We start from the raw sequence: 18,475 nt of genomic DNA on the forward strand, positions 1-18,475 counted from the left end.
GTACAAAGATAGAAAATCAGACCAATGCAACAGAAGAGCAAGTCCAGAATCAACCCCATGTGTGTATGGTCACCCAGTTTATGATAAAAAATGTCACTGCAGGGTAGTGGGCAAAGGAGGATCTTTGCAATAAATGGAGTAGATCAACTGGATATTGATTTGTAAAAAAAAATGCATCAATTTCCCTACATTACACCATACACAAAAATCTGTACCAAGTGGATTACAGCTTTAAATGTGAAATACAAAAGTTTTTAGAATAAAACCAGGACAATACTTCATCAACCCTGGCACAGGAAAAGATTTCCTAAACAGGATATGAAAATCACTGACCATAAAACAAAATTTAAATGTGTGGAAAAACAGCAGAGAGAGAGGGAGATACTTGCAATACATGTATCCAACAAGTTATGCCTTAGAACTTGTATCTGAAGTACCTCATATAAAAACAGGCAAATGATTTGAATAGATACTTCACAAAAAAGGACAGCTGAACAGACAACACATATATTAAAGATATTTCACTTTTTAGGCATCAGAGAAAGGGAAATAAAAAGATTGACAATGCCAATAGCCAGTAAAGATATGGAGCAACTGGAACACTCAGACTTTGCTGGTGGAGTGTAAATCAGTACAGTCATCTCCAAAACTGCAGGGTAGAATTCCCTAAAACTGATCATGCCCTACAGCACAAGTATACAGCTCACTGAAATGTGTACACTTGTTTACTAGAAGACCCACATAGGGAGACTCATTGTTGTAATACTTGCAATATTAGGAACCACCTGACCACCCATCAACAGCAGGACAGATTCATTGTGATAGATTCACACCATGAAATATGCAGTGATGAGAATGAAGTACAATTATTCTTGATAAGGTGATGAATTGAACAAATGCTGAGCAAAGGAATGCAGACACAAAACAATGCATGATTCTATTTATATCAAAGTCAAAAGCAGACAAAACTAAGTCCTGGGTTAAGAATGAGAAGACTCAGAGGTCTTCTGGAGTGCTGGGATGTTCTGCTTCTTTATCCGAGCACAAATTATACAGCTGTGTTCACCCACGAAAATGAGTTAGGTACTTTTCTCTATGTATGCTACACTTCAATAAAAAGGTTAAATAAAAGAGATTGTTCCGTAAGGAGGGTCCTGGGAGTGGGGACTGATAGCAGCCAACACACTTTTTCCTCATTTGTGTTAAAAGGATTGTTAAAGAATCTCTAGGGCATTCATTGAAGAATTGTCCAGTTCTGAAGTTGGAAAAAAAAAGGGGTATTAAAGGGTATTAAAATTAGTCTTAATAAATGACCTATTTTTCTAACTGGTTTTCTCTTATAATAAAAGCCAAATAAACATTTGACCAAGGTCCTCAAATTAGTGGTAGGGCAGGTAAAAATTCAAAAGGTGTACATTTTGACTTAAGGAGTATATATTTAACAATTATTTATATCTTTTTGCTTTAGATCTGTTGAAATGCTTGGCTTGTATGTAAGTCCTATTCTGGTGGGTTTTTTTTGGTTTTTTATTTTTAAACAATGCAGGAAATCTTTTTCGACTCCTAATGCCTACATCCCGTGTTTGGGAAGTTAATATGTATGGATCAGTTGAGCTATCTTCTGAGACATTCCATTTATATGAAATAAAGTCAGTAGGTTAAATCCAAGCTACTGATTTTATGCTAGTTATTTAACTCTTGGTTGAATCAACAATCTATTTTATAAACCTTACTTCTTACAAGGGTTGTTTTATATTTCAGTTTGGTGCTTCTCTTCCTAAAACCTTTCCCCTTGTTTTATTTTCATTGGCATTTTTCTTTCTCAAATATCTTAATCTCAATACATGTTCAATTAGTAATATAAAACCAAAACTTCTCAAATCAAGATCACCAACTCTTTGATGCTATGTGCAAGATATTTTTCAGGCCTCAAGAAATACATCATAATGCAGTTTTTTACCTTGAAAGGTTTTCAAAGGCAAAAGATGTTCAATAATAAGAGGGAGTCTAGAGACCCAACTAGAGACAAAGACAGTAAGTTCTCTAGAAATGTACAGAAGAAAAAGACTAACATGTTCTGAAGTAATCAGGGGTAACTTCATGACACAGGTGAATTTTGAGTTATGAAGGCCTGGTGGGAGAAGTGGGCTCTGGACTGTTATGGATAAAGATATTTCAAAGAAAAGATACTTATCTGTTGTATAGCATGCCCCCTATATCATGCTATTACCTGAGATCACTTAGGCAATAATAACTAAATTAATATGATCTCAAAGATCTTTTTATATATGACAAATGCTGGCAAACTGGATGGGTTTTCCCTGGATCAGCTGTTTCCATGTTAGATAACTGACTAGAGATGTGGCTACATCAGTGGCAAAGATTTCTCTACCAACCTGGCCATGCCTGCTACAGACTCACTGGTTCTCTTATTTTAACCAACTAAACAAACTTGACCAGACTGTCTATACTTTTAATTATTTAACTAAAGGCAGAGTTTTTAAGTAAAGCATAAGCAACAGTAAAACAATAACCAAAGACCTTACATTAAAAATATCTCACTGCTAATGCAAAGGAAAATAATAAGAAAAATGAAAGTTTCACCTTTTCTAGAAGAAGTGATTTAATAAAAAGAAGAAAAGGGAGAACTCATATTCAAATGTCTGGAACACGTGACCATACTAACAATCCTCTTCGGTTACTTAGCCTAGCCACTGGCTCTTTGCCAAAACAAGTAATTGAATCTTGGTTTCTTTCTTCTGGAACTGTGATTAGTAATATGTATCTATCAGATAATATCTAAATATTCTGGAAAAAATGTTAAGGTAAGATTGTAAGAGAGTGAGCCATTAGGGTGACTGTATTCACTGTGGTTAATGGAGATCTTCTGATAACATGGACAGTGAACATCTGTATGGTCTCAAAGTGGTAACTTCCATTTTTAAAGTGAGAAGACAAAACTAATATTTGTTAACAGGCACCACTCTATCTTGATATATTGGGTACAAGTTACTTCTTTTTAGCACCGTTAGCAGTAAGTCTCTTGAAGGTACAAATGAATATAGGAAGTACCAAAAGGCAGGCAGACTTGCAAAAAAAGTCAGTAACTTGGATAATTCACCATCTCATGATATTTGAATTCAAGTGGTGTTTAACTAATGATAGTCAAATTAATGGAGTGACATGGTACAAATAACTAATAGGCACTTCAAAACAGATTATGTCCTGGTTTTTAGCATATAAAACATTGCTAGTTTGTTTATATACAAATGTGCACTGTGTCTTCATTTTTACTCAGTAAACATATTCCAGGGCCTGATCTCACCTTAGGAGCTGCCACGGTACAGAGGAGATCAGCTTGGTATTAATAAGTCAACAAGAACTGAGCAACTCTCTATTATGTGTTAGATATTTGTGGAGTAAAGGGGGGCATAAGACAAGGCTCTTGTCTTGGCTTAGGGAATACAGATGGTCCCCAGCTTACGATTTTGGGACTTTACAAAAGTGTGAAAGTGTTGTGCAGTAGAAACCATACTTCAAATGTGATCTTTTCCTGGGCAAGCAGTACGTGGTAGGCTCCTCTCCCATGGGGGTAGGCAGCTACAGCCAGAGTTCCCAGTCATCCCTAGGACCACAGGGTCCTGAGAGGAAGCCCCCATACTCTACAGTGGAGTATGTGGCCAGCCTTTTGCAGATATCGTGTTTTCATATTCCATCACATCTATTAACACCCATCAGTGTCTGAGATGCTCAGAGCTTTATTATAAGGTAGGCTTTGGCATTAGATGATTTTGTAACTGCAGGCTGAGGGAAATGATCTGAGCACATTTAGGGTGGGCTGGGCCAAGATGTGCTGTTCAGCAGGCCATCATATAAAATGGATGATATCCATTTTCAACTGAAGGGTATTTTCAGCTTACAATGGGTTTATCAGGAGGCAACAAAACACCACTGTAAGTGGCGGAATCTGCATATAAAACAGAAAAAAATACCAGGCAGCCTCCAATTATGGGCTATCTCCAATTAAGTGCTAAATTATATGATATAGCATTAGAGGATTTTATTCTTTCCTTTAACAAGCAGTAATGAGCCCTGCTATTCACTAAGCATGTTCTAGGCATTTGGGATGTAATAATGGGTGAGCAAATTAGACAAACATTTCCGCCTTCACGGGGTTATTAATGTGCTAGTGGGATAGAGTAGATAATAAAGGATAAATAATATTAGAAGGTGATAAATGCATTAGAAAAGGGACAATGTGGAATGGGGAAGGGAAGAAGAGGGAGGAGGACAGGTAATTTAATAAGGCAGGGGTCAAGGTGGTCCTCGCTAGAAGGTAAGAGCTGAGCAAAGATTAGAAGGAGCTGAGAAAGTCAACCAAGAAGATGCCAGAGGAAGAAGGTTCCAAAGGAGCCAGAGCTAGGGCAAGGCGCTAAGGCAAGACATGCCTGGACTGTTGGATAGAGCACAGGGAGGCCAGCTGCTGGAGCAGAGCGAGTCAAGGGCAAAGAGGCTGACATGTGGGTGGAGGGTGAGGGGCACACTAGGGCTTGTGTGACAAGTGAGGGAGGGAGCCACTGCAGGTTTTTGAGCAGATCAGACTCACATTTTAACATGACCCTTCGGGTGATGGGTTGAGACGAGGCTGTTGAGAAGGAAGGGTAGAGGCAGGAAAATCTGTCAAGAAACTGGCATAGCAACCCAGGCCAGAGACGGAGGCAACCATCAAGGAGATGGCAGTGTCGAGGGAGACGAGCTATAACCCGAACATATTCTGAGTTTAGAGGAGAGAGAGAGCTGTTAACAGTAATGTATTCAGAGAATGCTTCACGGCATTGAGGCTATTTGAACTTGGTCTTGAAGGATAGGGAAAATTTCAAAAGGTGGGTGAAGTAAGAAGGGCATTCCAGGATGTGATAGGTTTGGAGACAAGAGTGAGTGTGGTTTATTCTTAGGACACTGAGCTTAGTTCCATGATAGAAAGGCATGCCAATCCCTAAGGTGCGGAGTGAAATAAGAGGCATGAAGTGGAGCCAGATTATAAAGAGCTTTGAGACCCTGGCGGATGTCACAATGCTCACTGTGGTGCCTTGTGTAGAGCAGGCTCTCAGTACCTATTAGAAGACTGACAATAAAGACACTCTTTTAGGACCACTTTTTGGAACACTGGATTGGATGGCTAAGAATTCCTGATTTAGGAGGTCAGCTAAAAGGCTGTACAGAAACCCTGGCAACAGCTAAAGAGGAATAATTCCCATGTAGGTAACTGAAAATCGACTGTTTTAAATCTACTTCATAATGCAAACCATTCACTGCTTGTTGGAAGCTCAGTCTTGTGTTGGCAATCCTGTACTCAAATAAAAATTACACGGGTCTAAAGAACGGTGTACTCAAATGCCACGTGATCTTAATTCTGAGGTTGTAAGAGCTGGACTGCAGTTGCTATCTAATGCATAAGTAGTTCCTGTGTCTCTAAATTTGTTACAGGTGTAAAACTGCAGCTACACAAAAAAGGAAATATGGTAGAGGTTTATAGAAAACTAGTTCCATTCAAATGAGTCTAATTCATCCTCTACCACACAGATTTTTACAAGAAGTCAATACTAGTAAATGAACAGGAGACATTTACTGGACTTTCAAATACCTATGTAAGGGCATTCAGAGGAAGCTAAAACAACAAAAAGTCCACATCAGTTCAGTGTATCTACTACACTGAAGAAGTTTACTCTGCTGAGGTTTCCTTTAGGCAAAAAATATGTGCCTTCCAAAGAGCTATCATGGTTTTAGAGTTTCATTTTAACTTTCCTTCAAGTTATAGGGAGAAAGCTGCCATGAATAGTCATCTCAACAATTTCTATCAAAGGTAAAAAATTGCTTTCCACTCAATGACCCATATTTTACACTGTAATTAACAATCGAGATGGGTAACTTCTGTCAGGTGGCTTTCAAGACAAACTATTTTTTAGTGATGCTAAGGGAAATTAAAATTTAAAAAAACAAACACTGTTCTTACAAGCATCTGATATAAATGCTTTTGTTTTGGGTATTTCCTGTAACTCATAATTTTGGAGGGGGAAGTACAAGGGAAAACAGTTTATGGAAACACAGTAAGGAGATTCTCAGAATCTAGAAATCTACTAAGTTTACTAAGTCCTGGTGATCAGAAACTTGAACTTGAACAGTTAAATCTGAAATAAGGGCCTCCCGGTGGCGCAGCGGTTGAGCGCTGGGCTGCGAAGCTGCTCACAGCCTCTGCAGTGCCGGTTCGATTCCTGGCCGCCAGATGACCTCCCCTGCTGCCCGCTGCTCCCCTCAGCAGTGTACCTTGTCACTCTGCCTGTTCTGCTCTCTGCTCTGGCTCTGGTGAATTCTCTCACCCTCCTGCACTTCTGACTGTACCCAGCGCGCTTGTATAAATAAATAAATAAATAAATAAATAAATAAATAAATAAATAAATATTAAAAAAAAAACTGAAATAAACAATAAAACTAGAGCAAGTAAGAGAAAAAAAATGGATTAAAGTAAAATACTAGAAAAATGCCCTGAATTATTACCTCATGTAAGACTAAAATTTAGAGCTGTCAATAACCTAAATTTGCATCATATAGAGAACATGATAACCTATAGCATTTTTTTCAATATGTTTGAGGAGACATATAAATCACTGCTCTCCTTTAGACCAAATGAATGATTCCAACTTTTGGAAATTCAGTCTTTTCACGGACACATGTTAATGAAATTGGGAAGTAATTTCCCCATTAAAAAAAAATCAGATATAAAGATACTTTTTCTAAGTTTGATGATATTCTCAACAAAACATTCATGAGAGGTCACACAGAAGCCTCATCTCACTCAACTGCCACCTAGATTAGTGCATGAAGACGCCCATGGTTTCCTGCTTCCCCCATGTTAAAATTGCTTCAAACTGGGGCCAGGGTGGTGGTGCAGGGGTTAAAGTCTCATTGCTATGAAGCCATCTGCAGCCACTTCAGCACTAGTTCAATCTCTGGCCAGGGAGGTCACCCACATGGTAAGGCAGACCTCTCCTGTCTCTTTTGCTGCTTCCCTCAACAGTGTATTTCAGTAGATCCGCCTGTTCTGCTCCCCACTCTGTCTCTGGTGAATCCATTCACCTCCCCCCAACCTCTGGCATACACCCCAGTTCTTGATGCATAAATAAGTCTTTAAAAAAATAGGTCTAAAAAAGGGAAAAAAAATCCTTCAAACTTAGGATACTACTTCAGTCTCCTTTTCTAGCTGTGGTGATGAACACTTCAAGGCCCAAACAATAAACTCCACATAAGGCCTCAAATATGCTTGCAAAAATACTGTCATTTGATCTGTATTTTCTGATATGTGGAAACTGGACAGGGAGGATAAGTGACTTGCTCAAATTCACAGAGAAAGCATGTGGCCAAGAAAGACTGGTATTTACCCACCCCACCCCCCGCCCCCAGCACATAGGTCTTTTCAAACTTTGGGAAAGGTGAAAACTTTGGTCAGTTTCCTAAATGCTTCCATATACGCAGTTGCCTGGAGTGACACACTCAGCCCAAGTATCCCTCTACAAAAATGGTGGGCCATCAATCACTCACTCACTCCCATCTCAGGAGGGACTTTCATTTTGAAGGATCATCTATTGCAGCATTTATCATGTCTCTAAGGCATATTTCCATTGCTCAATCAGCTCCAAAGGACAAGTGTGTCATCATCTTTCAATGCTCTGGTGCAACAATTTAAAATTATAGAATTCACACAGGACTAAGTCTGGCACCAAAAGCAGAAGGCATATTCAGCTGGAGTTTGTGGAAGCTTCCCTTCAATCTTGCCAACTTTTACTAGTGGAAATGCTTTCAGAGCCAATGTGAGGTTACTTGGGGTTGCTTGAGAAGCTCATGATGAAAACAGAAAGGGAATTAAGTTATAGGGGGTCATTTTACTAAGGGAGCCCAGGAGTAAGTGTAGAAGTCCTCTTGGGCGCAGTGGCTGCAGAGACTGTAACCTCATGAATATGAGCTACATATTCACTCCATGAGCCACTTTTTCTACCACAGCAGGGCCTAGCTTCTTGCAACAACCCCCAAATTCACTTTGCCTAAAATGAGGAAGAAGGAGCACCTATGCTAATTAGCGTATGAGGCTGAATATCTCCTCCTCTCTAACTCTGGCAGCCGCAAATAGCTAAAGACCACATTTCCAGCTCATTTTCAAGAAGGCCTATTCTGCAGGGGAAGGGGAATGAGTGTTTGGCCGTCACCCACAAAACTCAATAGAAGTTAATGACCACAGATCTTTGGCCTTTAGGAACTCAATTCTTAACAGAGAAACAATACTCATGAAAAAGAAGTAATTGGAGTCCACACAAAGACATGGGTTAAATTATTGGTACAATATATATTTTCTTAATTGCCAAGTAGTCTATCCTGTACCTGTTAAGAATAAATGGGTTAATTTTTTGGCAGGGAGACAAGACTCAAAAAATTAAAAGCAGGGTAAAGAAGTCAAGGCATAAAAATAAAGTGATTAGAATAGAATGAAAACAAATTTGAATCCTGTAACCATTCCTTACCATAAACAATCTTGTTCCCCAATGAACCCAAAATTTTTGTTGCACTGCATTGTGAACATTTTCTCTTCAAACAGACTAAACTATTAAATTTTGATTCAAGAATTATTTCACACAGGATATTCAGGGCATTCTGCCCTGATGCAGGCAAAATTAATAACTGAAGAGAGATAGTAACAATTTCTATGACTTGAAAAATAACAACATTCTATATATAACATAATGAAAGTAAAACTCCTGTTTTAAAGACCCAGATGTCAGAAATAGACATTAAATCAAATTATCATTAAAAAAATAAAACTATCTCAGGAAATATTTTTTCCTAACTTTTAAGGAGCTTAATGTTAAAAAAAAATTGAGATTCATATGATCAAAATTCAGAAGACTTCCAGAAAAAATGGAAAGTTTAAAACATAAAGCCATCCATATAACAATCAAGGGACTTCATTCTAATGCTTTAGCACTTATGTTGCAAGACATGTATTACGCTAGCTCATACCATCTACTTTTAAGCGGCATCTATGAGAAGAAACAAATGTATGATAGAGATATAGAAATAAATACTAAGTGCCTCCCCTGGTGGCACAGGTGGTTGAGCACAACGCTGTGAAGCTGTCCGCAGCCTCTGCAGCACCTGTTTGATCCTGGCCGACCGGCAAGGGTCCCACATGGTGCAGCAGACCTCTCCTGTCTCGCCCACTGCTCCCCTCAGCAGTGTATTTCATCAGTGTACCTGTTCTGTTCCCTGCTTTGTCTCTGGTGAATCCTCTCACCCTCCCGCGCATCTGGCCTGTACCCTGGTTCTTGCATAAATAAATAAAATCTTTAAAAAAAAGAAAGAAATACTAAACACAAGAAGCTGTGCTAAGAAACTCCAGTAGAAGGAGCTATAGAATGAAGAACCTACATTTTGCAGCAGTCAAGAAAGAAATATTGAAAAATCAGGTACCTGCTTGAATCTTACATGTTCAAGTCAAAGCAAAGTCAGTCATTATTTAGCAACAAGTGTCTAGGAGCCTCATTTTCCTTATGTGTAAAATGAACACATGTCTTCCGAGAGCCCCACTATCTGTTCTATAGCCAGTAGGCACGTGCTAGGAATCCTACAAAACATCAAGAATAATATAACTTGGTCCCACACTCTGGAGGAGGTAAAATGCATACACAAATATCCAAATTTTAAAGTAGAGTGATAAAAGTGCTGGAGTGCTTGAAGAGGAACAGAAATGCTGAAAAAGGGATTTTGAAAACTGCTGTGGGAGATATCTAACATATAAGATCAAAATGGGAGAAAGTGTCTCTTTTCTAAGAAGACCTTGAGAATTTTTAGGAAACATACATAAAGCCAGGAAATAAAAAGAACAGGGTATATATACCTTTAATACTTAAATGGAGGAAATGGGAGAGACACAGATAAAATCTGGATTAGTTTAAGTCTCCTTTTAAGAATCCTGAAGATGTTTATAACACTATAAATGATAACATTATAAATTCAATGTGAACATTAAAAGAGAAATCCAAACTAAAATTTGGACTACACACACAGCAGTATTAAAACAAACATAACCTGGCAAGCAAGATACAAGAACAATCTTAACCTTCTCTAAATGCCCAGTGTAGCCCAACAGCCGTATCTGGAGTCCACTTTACCTTGTGAAGAGCTTGCAGACAGTGTATGAGTGAAGGAATCGCTTTCTGGGTCAATAAGAGAATTTCCCAGAGTTTCACCCATACCAGCCTGGAATAGGGATCTGCTGTAATTCACACTGATATTTTGTCCATTTCTTGTACAAGACCAATCCGTTAAGAGAAAAAGACATGCGATAGTAAAGTTGTGAATATACCAATGAGTCAAGACATCAATTTCCAAATATTTTGGGAGAGGTGGGAATAAACACACAAAGGACTGGGCCTGAATTGGCTGGCACTCTCCTTTGAGAAGCCAGCTGTGACAAAATATGGTGTCCTAATATTGTTCACTGCTTTGGCAAGACTTGGTAATTACAGGGAAAACATTGCCACACTGTCTCGCCAGTGACCCACATGTTCAACGTCTTGTGAGGGATGTAAGCTGTACACTACTTAGCACCATCAGAGCAGAGAGATTGTTCAATATCATAGCCCCCTCAATGGAGATGGTTATGAAATACAGGCGAAACTTACTTGGACAAAGTTTCTTCTTGCTGTTCTTCCTTGGTTGAATCTCTCATCCCATTATCTGAAGAAAACTTTTGAATTCAAACATGTTTTCATATTTAAAAAGTTGGCATGAGCATGCTACTGAAATGTTATAAACTAAGGTATTTTTCCTACTACCTTACAGAAAGCCCCAAAATGATACTGACTGCAATCCAAATTCAAAAATTAAATCATTTTGAAAACGAAGAAGGGCCCGATGTGGTTTAGATGTTACAGATCACGGTTTGCTTTTTCGAGACTTGATTCGGTTTAATCCATGAACAGCCAGGGCAGTGGTGCTGCGTCTCTTGCTGTTTGAACATCAGTGAATGTTTCAAGGATAGACACCATGTCATAATGAGAAAGGGGGACTTCTCTCTGAGAAGACATTTACAGGAAAAAAATAGATCTACACTAAGAGGCTAGCAAGGAATTGTGGTCAGTTTTGTAATCAGGAAAAAGCTGGCTTCTTGCTTAAGGCCTTTGCCCTTTTTGGCCAGGAGAAACTCTAGCTGTGCCAAACTCCCATGTGGGAGCAGAGCAGGTCCTCCTGTCACAGAGGTGGCCCAGGACAATGGCAGGGATGTGAGGATCTGAAAAGATGCCCCCACATGGGTCAATACCTCAGATGGCAACAATTCCTCCACCTTCCTCCAGTGAAAGGAACATCTATCTGGTTAATCTACATAGAAACCAGTGGTCCTGCGGGGGGACTAGCAAGCGTCTCCCTTTGTCAATCATGAGCAATAATCTGGTGGGAGAACACTTCCCCGGACTGGCAGCCCAGAATAAAGCAGAGAGTCAGGCAATTACATTATTATTTTTTTAAGTCCAAGGAGTCTTTATTAAGGTAATTCAAGTTAAAACAAGTTTTTGACAGTACAGATGACTGAGGTAATTATAGTTGTGTAGAACAAGACTGATCTATGTTCAATCTGAATTCTCAATAAAAGTTTCTCCTTCTCTGTCAATGCTGGGAAATTTCCTTAATCAAGACACAATATTTAAGGGTGTGACTGAATCTCAAGATTCTCCATTGGATTTATGATAGAGCAAAATAAATTATTAAAGTCAAAAATACTTTCCTAAGGTTTAATAACAAAAAAAGAAGTTTAAGCCCCATACTGCCTACAGACACTCCTACTCAATGTCCCAACATGTGTTTGAGTCTGGAAGGCAAACGTCAACCTGATGAAGTGAGTGGCAGCTTCTCATCTAATCCCCTGTTATCATCTCATTCTTGCCCGCTTATTCCAAAGTCTCTCCAACATTTAAAAATGAACACTTTCACCAGAATGTTGAGATTATGCAGCATGATAAGAATGATAAAACTGGCAGAATGATACCATTTAAGGGTGAGAGAACCTCTTTAGAGTCTATCTAATGTTAATACAGGAAAAAATGAGGTCCCCAATGACAAGGGAATTCTCCAGGCTAAATGGCTGGGTGGTGACAGGGCTGGAACTAGAACCTAGGACTTTAGGCCTCTAATTGTCAGGTCAGTCTACTACTGGGCTTCACCAGCTTCTACTCGTAGGAGTGGCCAAATCACCACTTTTTAATAAATCAGGCAACACAGGGTGAATTAAGAGAAAATATGTTAACTCTTTGAAAGAATATCAATGTGTACCTCTTATTCATTTTCCTCCATGGATGTGGAGGAAGTATGGGGAGCTTCTCAATGCCCTTGTGCCTCTTATACTCCCATTTCTTCAGTTTTTTTTTTGTTTTTTTTTTTTAATACAAGAGCTGGGGGACAGGCCAGAGGCGTGGGAGGGTGAGAGGATTCACCAGAGACAGAGCAGGGAGCAGAACGGGCAGACTGATGAAATACACTGCTGAGGGGAGCAGCGGGCGAGACAGAAGAGGTCTGCTGCAACATGTGGGACCCACCCCGGCAGGGATTGAACTCACTGCAGAGGTTGCGGACAGCTTCACAGCACTGTGCTCAACCGCCTGCGCCACTAGGGGAGGCCCCATTTCTTCAGTTTTGATGTTGTTCCCTCAGGCCACCTAATTCTGTGTGGGGTCTTAGTCTTTTGAGTCTGAGGCCAGCAGTTCTCTGCATCTCAAGTTCTGTAATGTTTGACTACGTGAGTGACACACAGATTCAGCCTTTCCAGCTATCACCCAAGGGACCATTTCTGGGCTCATCCGCTACACCACTCCTATCCTCCATTTCTCTCAGACACCTTTCAGTGTGTCATCTATGTACAAGGAAGGCCTTTGAAGTCTGTGATAGTTCTCACATGATGCTTTAGCTACTCAAATATAGTATTATTTTTTAACAGTTGATTTTTTTAGAGCACCTAAATCAAATAGTGCCTAGTCTTACAGCACCTACCACAGTCATCTTGTCTCTCCCCAGACTGTATGGCTTGAGAGTAAAAACCTTTTATTCAATGTATGTACTCATTTATTTGTTCAACAAATATCTATTGGCAGTGTACCTCAATCTAGTGGCAGGTGCTGAGGTAGGTGCTACCTTGATTAACAGGGCGGATATGTCAGCCAATACAACAAAAATTATACTTTTGATAAATTGAACCTGGCATGTAGCAGGCTCAGTAAATGTTGTTTAAACTCCTGACAGCACATCAAGAAATACAGAAAGTATCCCAAGTTACAGGCAAAATACTTACACAATGTGAATTGTTTAACCATATTTTTTTTATGTTGGTGACATTTTGTCCTCACACTTGTAGTGCTGGGTCACTTAGGAATAACTTGCTCACATGGACATTAAAACTACTCAAAACAAACTGAACCAATCTCATTTACAGCTAAGTATGCATCTATTTTGTCCTTAAATATGGAAATGACATACTTTATAGCTATCAGTTCGTCCGTTCCTCACATATTCATGAAATGCCTGAGTAGTGTCAGCTATTATTCTAGGCATACAGAGATAAATACATTAATAAGTCAAGACTCCTATCTGTAGTGATTTCACATTTAACTATATTTGTTAAACTTATCCATCTGTATCTAAAAGAGTGGTCTTTTAGCTTACTTAATATTGAAGGTCAATCAGCATGCATTGATATTAGAAATAATACCTGCTTTAAAATCATTAATATCAGTAGACAGCATGTGATCACCAGAAAATTGATGAGAATTTTGGCACACACGCAAACAAACATCTCCATCTTCAAGGTCTTCCCCAGTGTCCTGCTCTTTAAAATATTAAAATCAGAAGTATATTATGATACGATTATATAGAAGAGATTGCTGGTGAATTGTGCTATCATGAAAGGTCTTAGAGTTTTATACCATGTCTAGGTGCTACATAAACCAATTGGTTATCAGCACTTTACATCAGAAAGGTGCTCCCATCTGAGAGTTTATTGCTCCCCACCCTGCAGAGAACCCCTCTATAGGATAGTCTTTGGTTAATTTGACAGTGAAGAAATGTAAAAGTCCACCTTCCCAATGTACTATGCACTAAATGTTCATCGACAGATGAATGGATAAAGATGCTGTGGTATCCATACTCCATGGACTACTACTCAGTTATTAAAAAGAAGAAAATTTTCCTTTTTGGGACAACATGGATGGAACTTGAGGTGATTATGCTAAGCAAAAAGCGAAATAAATTAGAAAGTGAAAGACAGTTTCTGGATGACTCTTCTCATTTGTGGAATATAAATAACCAAAGCAAAAGACCTAAAAAATCACAAGAAAAGTAATTCTTAGACTCTGGAAATATGGTGGTTGCCAGATGGTGAAGGGCAGGCAGTGGGAGGACAGGAAGAGAGTATCAACTTAATAGTGGGACATACATTAGAACTCCGGTGGCAGATACAGTGAGGCATGGACATGCATCAAGGTGAAGTTACAGGATTGTAAGGCCCTGGTAAATCAACAAAATTTTATTTAAAAGAGAAAATTGCTTCATTTAACGCTACAAGCACATACTAGCTCCCAAAAGTTTAGGAGCTCCTTGAAAGAACAATATCTAAGACCTCTTTGTGTCCTGATAGCTGAACACAGTGTCCCTAGTTGTCCTAAAACACCTGTTTATTGTTTGTGGTGATGACAGAAGAGCTGCTTGCCACATATGTCTCACATGTATCTTTCAAGGAGTTTAGAGGCTTAATATACTGATAACAGACCCAATTTACTTTTCGGTCCAAGAAGACTTAAATTTCCCAATGTACTCCAAAGGAAGCCAGAAATTACTAACAACCAGATTGACTACCTCAGCTCACCTCACCACACCCAGAACGGCTGCCTTTTCCTAGTGCCGCGGAAGCTGGCACAGAACCTTGTCCAGGGATGGTTGCATCAGCTCAAGGTTTCTTCATGATCACAGAGGACACAACATGGGAGGACTGTACTTCCAGCAGGACACGCACCTTTCAGAAAAACAAACACTCCTGGATCCAAGGTATAAATTCCGCCACAACCATTACAGCCGGCCAGGTAGTCCCACAGAAAGAGACAAAAGAAGGCTGTCTCATATACACCTGTGTCAGTTTTACTTAAAGGTAACATCCATTCTTCTTTAATCAAAAGCTGCAATTTGGTTTAGGTTTTCTAAATGTGACCTACTTTCTATACAAGGTGAATATTTTAAATGATACCATTTAGAGATAAAGAAAAATAATTCAATGAAATGATGTTAACTTGCCAATAGCTTTAGCAAGTGTATATTTGACTTTTAACAGGTCTTCCTGACCCCGAAGCTGTGTGGTATATGGAAAAGCACCCTGGCAATAGAGCCAGAGAGCCTAGGTTTTAGGTTCTTATCTGGGCTCAATCACAGACTTGTGGGGCCATCTCTTGGGGTTCACCTTTCTCATCTCTGGAGTGAGAAGGACTTTCTGCCAAATGGAATGAACTGTAAAGTCCTTTGGGTTCTAATTTTGTCAGTTTAAAGTGTACTGGAAATTGGGCCTTCCTGGTGGTGCAGGGGGTTAAGCACAAAGCAGTCCGCGGCCTCTGCAGCATGAGTTCAATCCCCGGCTTGTCAGGGAGAAACCCACATGGCGCAGTGGACCTCTCCTGTCTCACCCTCTGCTCCCCTCAGCAGTGTATTTCAGTCAGTCTGCCTTTTCTGTGCCCCACTCAGTCTCTGGTGAATACTCTCACCCCCTGCATCTCTGGCCTGTACCCCAACTCTTGTGTGCATAAATAGATAAGTCTTTAAAAAAAATTTTTAGAAAATTAAGTGTACTGGAAGTTACTCCCATTAATGTTACTCCCATTCATGTCCTACTACCAAGTTGCTTTCCCTTTTCATACCTAATTGCTGATTATGGGGACTGTATGAAAGACATTTGCACGTGGAAAAATAACACCTAAGAGTAAACTGAATGTCTCAAAAAACCAATTGCAAAGTTCCTCTTATCACCCCCTCAAAAAGTTAACTTGCCTGACAAAGAGCATAACCTGTCTCACTACTTTCTAGAGTTCAATTAAATAACTCAAACACATCCCATGTCAACCTTTCACTTATCTGAAACTCTCCAGTAACTTGGTTTCTATCATAATAAAACACCATTGGCTATTTTACCAATCGATACATATTTACGTTGTAGGAAATCCTAACCTCGAAAACACACATCTTCACCATTGTCAGACCTTACCAATCAAGTTTTCAAGGTCAGTTATATGGCGATCCCCTAGGTAAGAGCCACACTAGGAACCAAGGTCTTACAGCGAGCTTAGCGTCAGAAGGCTATATGAAGGCGAGTTTATGCAAAATAAGCAACTTAATGGAGTTGTGATGATGCTAAAGGAAATACATGGACTGCTGAGGTCACAGACTGACAAAACTTCACACCAGGGAGAACAGCACATTCAAACTCTGCATTCCAGATATAAGAAAAATGGGTTTCTGAGAAACGAAATGATTTGTTTGAGGTATTAGCAGATAATTAGTAGTATAGTGTGAGCTAAAAATCAGGTTTCTTCATCTCTACATCAAAGCTCCAAACTGCTTTATCTCATTAAAATGCTCAAATAAATTGCTCAATTATCTTTAATGTCAATAATCACGCCAGAAGTCTATCAGCATGAAAGCATTTGTACTATGATATGATTCACGTAAAGTGGATGAGTCACCTGTGAGAATGCCATAGTTCATCTCAGAGCATAGGGACACTGCTTTCTACAAAGTATTCAAAAACAACTTGGTAATTAAAATTTAATAATATTTGAACAATCAATTCAGGAATTCATTTTGCTGATAAATGTCCTTTTGCCTCACTCATAAATTCTCCGTGAGTCACCCTAGCATTCTAGAGTTCTTCTGGTACTAATTGTTGTCGTTTTTATTGATATAGTTCCTTGCTTTTATGAAAACAGTAAAACTGCTACTTGAAAACTCCCACTCTAAATTTTAAAAAGGACCTTAGAGCCATACAGTGTTTTTAACTTCAGCTGAAGTTCACAATAACTCCGGCGGTTATTCACAGCAAAACAAGGAGAGCTTCAACAGAGACCTTGGGAATGGTTTTGGCAATAAAGATATACCTCATTTTCTATCAAAACTCTGATTGGTTTCATGACTAAAATGCATCAACTTCAGCTGAGTGAATTTAAAAATTCATCCATGTTTTTGGAGATTCTGTACTCATATATCATTTCTCTGGGAAACATATTTATGTTCATGAAACGTATTTTAAGAACAATAGAGATGCTAGTAGTTGAATGCTCTTTTTGTTACTTGTTTAATCAAGCTGCCACACATAAGACTTCAAATTTTGATAAGAATTTATATTATAATTTTGAAAGCCTACCCTGTTCTAGGCAATGATTTTTTAAGTCATCTTGAATTCTCATACCCACTCTTTTAGAGGAGAAAACAGGTCTAGAGAAATAAAGTAATTGCCCCAAATAAGAAGACATATAAGTGACAAGAGTTTGAATTCAAACACAGGTCTATTCGACCCTCTGTACCATATTCACTAGAGACAAATAGGCAAAGTTAAAGTCAAAAACTATCACCAAATGTTGCCGAAGACACTGAAGGGTTTCTAATCTCTGGATCTACTTTCCTCAAAGGAAACATTAAAAAAAAAAAGATTTATTTATTTATACAAGAACTGGGATACAGGTCAGAGGCAAGGGAGGGTGAGAGAATTCACCAGAGACAGAGAGAAGAGCAGGACAGGCAGAGGGACTGAAAAACTGCTGAGGGGAGCAGCAGGCGAGACAGGAGAAGTCCACTGCGCCATGTGGGTATCTCCCTGGCCGGCTGGGAATCAAACCCCCAACTTGCACTGCAGAGACTGTGGACAGCTTCACAGCGCTGTGTTCAACCCACTGCACCACCAGGGAGGCCCAAAGGAAACATTTTTATTTTACCTCAAGGGCAGGAAAGACTGTTGTTCTATTATTACAAAATCAATCAATGTTCATTGTTGAAAACTTAAAAAACTATAGACTGGTAAAAATAAAATAATTACATTTCTATTACCCATGAGATTATCAATGCTGAACTCCTAGTGTTTCTCTATCTGGATCTTTCTTCTGGGTATGATCCTAAGTATATCTATATACAATATACATAAGTACACAACACACACACATATAGGGTTATTTGTTTTTTAATCAAAATGAGACATGGTACTTCCTTGTGGTAACCTGTTTTTTAAAGTCAATAATCTTTCTCTTTCCATTTCAAACCATCTATTTCAAACCAATCCATATCCAATTTTTCCCAGTTGACCTAAATGTGGTTTGTTTCAAATCGGAACGTAATCCAGGTGATGAAATGGTTG

At 39.1% G+C, this 18,475-nt stretch overlaps 1 protein-coding gene across 1 annotated transcript in view; it reads right to left on the reverse strand.

The window, feature by feature from the left end:
* PPARG (peroxisome proliferator activated receptor gamma) overlaps nucleotides 1-10,314 on the reverse strand; it is a 66,457-nt gene extending 56,143 nt beyond the window's left edge. Inside the window, exon 1 of the mRNA XM_084248115.1 lies at nucleotides 10,218-10,314. Coding sequence (XP_084104241.1) covers nucleotides 10,218-10,299 — 82 coding nt within the window. The 5' untranslated portion in view covers nucleotides 10,300-10,314. The remainder of the gene's footprint in view (nucleotides 1-10,217) is intronic.
* Nucleotides 10,315-18,475: the final 8,161 nt, after the last annotated feature.

The sequence above is a fragment of the Talpa europaea genome (genome assembly GCF_964194135.1).
Source record: "Talpa europaea genome assembly, chromosome: 11".
NCBI lineage: Eukaryota > Metazoa > Chordata > Mammalia > Eulipotyphla > Talpidae > Talpa > Talpa europaea.